At 34.6% G+C, this 4,823-nt stretch overlaps 1 protein-coding gene across 1 annotated transcript; it reads left to right on the forward strand.

Moving 5' to 3' along the window:
- Nucleotides 1–231: 231 nt before the first annotated feature.
- On the forward strand, nucleotides 232–3,358 carry LOC144547922 (F-box/FBD/LRR-repeat protein At1g78750-like). Its single transcript, XM_078296609.1, has 4 exons — nucleotides 232–363; nucleotides 1,256–2,135; nucleotides 2,527–2,679; nucleotides 2,876–3,358. Exons 2-4 carry the CDS (start codon nucleotides 1,314–1,316, stop codon nucleotides 3,140–3,142), a joined length of 1,242 nt encoding a protein of 413 aa, XP_078152735.1. The 5' UTR covers nucleotides 232–363; nucleotides 1,256–1,313; the 3' UTR covers nucleotides 3,143–3,358.
- The last annotated feature ends 1,465 nt before the right edge of the window (nucleotides 3,359–4,823 follow it).

The raw sequence follows: 4,823 nt of genomic DNA on the forward strand, positions 1-4,823 counted from the left end.
TTTCATCAGGTAAATGGACGGCCGATGTTATTATGAGATTCGAACCATAAAAATGATCGAACCCATTTCGATTGAACCAGGCTAAGTTTGGATTTGGTTTGAATTAATTCCGAACCGAACCTGGTTTGGTTTGTTTCAATTCGAATCCATTTCGAATCGAATTAAACTCGAATCAAACCCGAATCAAACCCGAATCGAATCACGAACATCAAATTTTTTTGCCAGCCCTAGTGTTGGGTGACCAATGCTCCCATCCCAAGCCTGATCGCCTCCCGAGTCCCGAGTCTCGTCGTCTTTTCCACCTTTCTTCTTCTCTCCTTCTCCACTTCTCTGTCGCCAATCAACAATCTCATCCATATCGAGGTTTCTACCTTCTCTCTCTCTCTCTCACACACACACACACGCACGCACGCACCCCAACAGGTCGTCGTCTTTCAATGTATGTGTGTGCGTGTGAAATGAGTAAACCTAAGTTTTAAACCACTTATTTTCAATTGGGATTGGACTGTTGTTCCCAAAAATTTAGGTTAGGTTTCAATTTGATCCGTGAAACACTGAAATATCACTTTTTACAATATAACCCTTAAGTGATGCAATATTGAATTGCCTTTAACCTTTAATTGAGCTGCTAACTGTATGTCCATTGTCCAGTACACTACACTGAAACTTCACTTTTTACAATATAACCCTTAAATGATGCAATATTGTACTATCTTTTTACAATATAACCCTTAAATGATGCAATATTGGATTGCCTTTAACCTTTAACTGAGCCGCTAACTGTGCATCCATTGTCCCACTACACTTCTTTTTAATTAGTTAATCTGAACAGTGATTATTGTTAAATTGACAAACATTGCTCCATTTTCCGAGGGCATAATGTCTGTAAAATTAACGAATGCATGACTAACTTATTTTTGGATCATGATTTGTGTAATAAACAGCTAGTAATAGGTAAGGAAAATCAGAATTGTTGTTCAATATGTAGGTCATAATGAAAGCTTGATTGTTCTAGGAGTTTACCATTGCACCATTTTAGGTTGCTCTTTTAAATTATGTTGATTAACAACCAATCAGTACTTGTTATTACTTTTTTTTCCTTTTCAAATACCAATCAAACTTCAAAAGTAGAGCTGTATAACCCCTAAGATTTTTTGGTCAGGTTATCAATGTAATCCGGTTATTTCGGGCCTTGCTGGCACTATAATTTTGTAATGCAATGCTTGTACTTATTTCTTGTTTTTCTTCTCTTCAGAAGCCAAGGCATTGACCGTGACAAGTTGAAAAATTCTCTGAAATCTACAAATAAAAGAATGCCTCGACGTAAACCTAAACCTAAACCTAGACCAACACATAAACCTACTGGCACCACACCTGAAGAAGTTCCAAGTACCACAGACAGGATAAGTAAACTACCAGACCATATCTTACATCACATCCTCTCCTTTCTCCCACTAAAAGAAGCAGGCCGTACCAGTATATTGTCGCATAGGTGGATACATTTATGGGCCTCAATGCAAGGCCTCAAATTTGACATTGACGAAATTGCAAATTACGGGCCTGATAAGTTCATCAGTTATGTCAATGCCGCACTGCCTTACCGCTCAAAACAAGACCTTCAAGTTTTCAAAACATTTTTGTTTAATGATTCTCTCACTAATCTTGGAGCGAGCGCAAGATGGATCACTCACGCATTAAAGAAAGATGTTCGGGTTCTTCACATTATATTCTGGCCTAAAAATTCTGATGAAGAAAGTGTGAATTTACCGTTAACTAGCCGGTCTTTAGAGGAGTTGGGTTTATTTAATTTCCCTAATGTGAAAATAACCTCACCAAATGTTACGAGTTTGAGCCAACTCAAAACTTTGAGCCTGCAACAGATGCTTGTCACTTCAGCTTTTCTGGAGACAATAATTTCTGGGTGCCAGAGGCTTGAAAATTTGAATTTGCATTATTGCTGGATAACCTGTTCGCGTATTTCTTCTAGGGTGTTGAGAAATTTGGTCATAGAAAATTGTGACATACAGATTCAGCAGAAGAACAAGTTCTACATTTGTACACCTAACCTCGTAAATTTGCGTTTTAATAAAAGATATACAACAATTTGCTGTTACCGTGAGGAGCTCCATGAACAGGTATGTTTGGAATATTTATTGTCTTAGCTATTTAGTTATTATGAAAATCTCATACTTGACCATCAAACCAATATATTCAAAACATATACAAACTACATGCTCTCTCCTTCTCTCAAGTTACAGAAACTGTGAGATAGGAGAGGTGCTTTGGCTAGTGAGTGTGTTAGCATTGGCAGCATGATTTCTGTTTTAATCTACTTTTTTTTTTATTAATGTAACTTCTTTTTTGATGGGTTAGGGACCTGCTACTTACCACAAAAAAAGAGAGGATGATACTGAAATTGGAACTTAGTTTCCAACTGATACGTAATTGTATAGTAAGCTGAACCAGTATGATGTGGATCATACTTTTTTGTGTGTGTTCTAACCAGAATATTTTATATGTGTCCAGTTGAAGCATGATTTCCGAAATTTAAAGCTAGATGTCCCAAATTTGAAGAGCTTAATACTTGGTGGATATTGGGTTGCCCGTAATCCTGCTGCTGTCACATTCTTTCTTCAGCACTCACCAATACTTGAAAAACTTACTCTTAGCTGCACCATGGTACCCTTTCTTTCTTCTACTCCAAATTCATATGGAACAGTACCAACTTTAACCAACTACTTGCTGAGTATATGTGAATGTTTTGGGCTGTGCCTCAACTGGTACCTTCACCAACCAGAAAAGGCATGATAGTAATACCTGGAAGTGCGACACTTGGTGTTCTATGTATGATTGTTTTAATTTTTTTTTTTTGTAGAGTACAGAATTTGGGATGGATGTGGATGCAGTTAGCCTGCCTAGTGGTTTGTGTTTCCAGTGCAAAAATTTGAAGTCAGTTGATATAATATGCCGCAAGTCTGATGAAAATATACAGAATCTTACAGAGGTTCTGATGAGAAATGGAATTGCTAATCTGAATCTGACAGTGGGTGATTTGTCTTTTGGAGATGATTGCTTGAAAATGCTTTATGATGTCTATTATTGGGTACAAGGTCATAATATGTTCAATGAAGAATTCCTTTGAGACTGCTTTGACTACCATCTTTGTTTTCTAATTTTCTTTTTCTTAGTTTTTTGTGTATGTGGATTGGGGAGGGGATGTTAGTTCAAAACCTGTTTGATATTAGGATATGTGATGCTTGATCAAATTCAGTGTTGGTTATTTTGCTAAATTGATGTCATCATTTTGTATCTTTTGATATTTTATTAATCTGGATATCTGCGCCAACATTTTATCTTCTCTTTGAATTACTTCCGAATTTCTCTTTTTGGATGTTTGTTTGTATGTGCATCTTGTTTTGCATTTGTTTTTTCTGATTTTTTTAAGGTAAGAAAAAATTAATATGGTTAGATCAACAAATGATTTATCTTTCAATTTTTTTTTTTGAATTTATTTAGTATAATGATAAGTGGTTAAACAAAATTATAAATTAATTATACTGTATTCATTTTTTTTTATTTTTTATGCTTGACTTTATACTATATAAATTCAAATATTTATATATTTAGTACGTAAATGCATTACTAGCTAAATAAATTGCTTTTAATAGTTTTAGTTTGTTGTTTGAACTCTATTTTATCCGATAAGTCAAGCCAAGCTAGAGGAAAATATTATACAGTGCATCAACTTTACTGTTGATCATATGATGCATAAAATAATATGTTATAAATGTTTGTAATATAAATCACCACACAAAATGAACAATGCGTCAAAATTTTGTTTTATGTAGAGACTTGAAATAGCAAAAACAATTTTATACGACTACATTAATTTTACAGTTCAATTGATCGGACTGTAAAATTTTGATCCATTAATAAATAAAATCTAAAGTTTCTTTCATATCAATCTGATCAAGAAAAAAAATATTTATAGAGATTTTATTTTTTTTCTATACATTCTACTGAAATAAATTATCTTGCTGAATATTAAACAATGGACACCAACCAAATAATAAGAAAGAAAGAAAACTTGTATATATTTTCATTTCCGTAAAATTAATTGTAATACAAAAAAAATATGTTTTGCTTGATATTGAGTGAATAAATTGATAAAAATACGTAAAATTAATTCATTTCTATTTCATACATCACCATCACGATAGTGTCATATTTTCCGTTTTAAACTTAATACCGAAATTCACATTAAAGTAAAGTATGTTACTATGCTATACAAATTGTTATATATACAGCAAAAAATAATAAAATAATTAAAAATAGAGTTGAGGTTTTGAGGAACACTTCTTTGACGGACCGAGTAGAATACTGAGTCTGCGTCCCCTCAGGTACCTGAGATAGAATTTAAAAAAATGAACCGTCCAGATTAATTCCATCCATATCCAATTCAATTTGGTCTTTACTATGACTGTAGAGGGTCAGCTTTGAGATTTGTGCCAAGCTAAAAGAACAGTTCAGATTTCCTACATGCACCTCAGGTACCTGGGGTGAATCGGCCGGGTCGGAATTCGGTGCGAATATGGAATATCAGGTGATTTGTTTTGAAATTCGTGCCAGATTAAAATAGACGATTCAGATTTCATTTTACCTGGAGGTCAGGTATTGCACAGGATCTGAATTCGGATCCGACACCGTTTTATTGCCCTGTGAGACTCCTACGTGGCAAGAAAAATGTCCTACGTGGCTTATAACTACCTCCAGTTATCGTACCCTCTCCGCTCGCCTCCCGACTCTCCGCTCTTTACCCCGTC

Source organism: Carex rostrata, chromosome 32 (genome assembly GCF_964058835.1).
Source record: "Carex rostrata chromosome 32, lpCarRost1.2, whole genome shotgun sequence".
NCBI lineage: Eukaryota > Viridiplantae > Streptophyta > Magnoliopsida > Poales > Cyperaceae > Carex > Carex rostrata.

Excerpts from the sequence above, each read along its gene's own strand:
- LOC144547922 (XM_078296609.1), top strand. The coding sequence starts at position 1,314 with ATGCCTCGACGTAAACCTAAACCTAAACCTAGACCAACACATAAACCT. Across the intron at positions 2,136-2,526 it reads GTGAGGAGCTCCATGAACAG|TTGAAGCATGATTTCCGAAA; the intron begins GTATGTTTGGAA and ends ATATGTGTCCAG. Across the intron at positions 2,680-2,875 it reads TTACTCTTAGCTGCACCATG|AGTACAGAATTTGGGATGGA; the intron begins GTACCCTTTCTT and ends TTTTTTTTGTAG.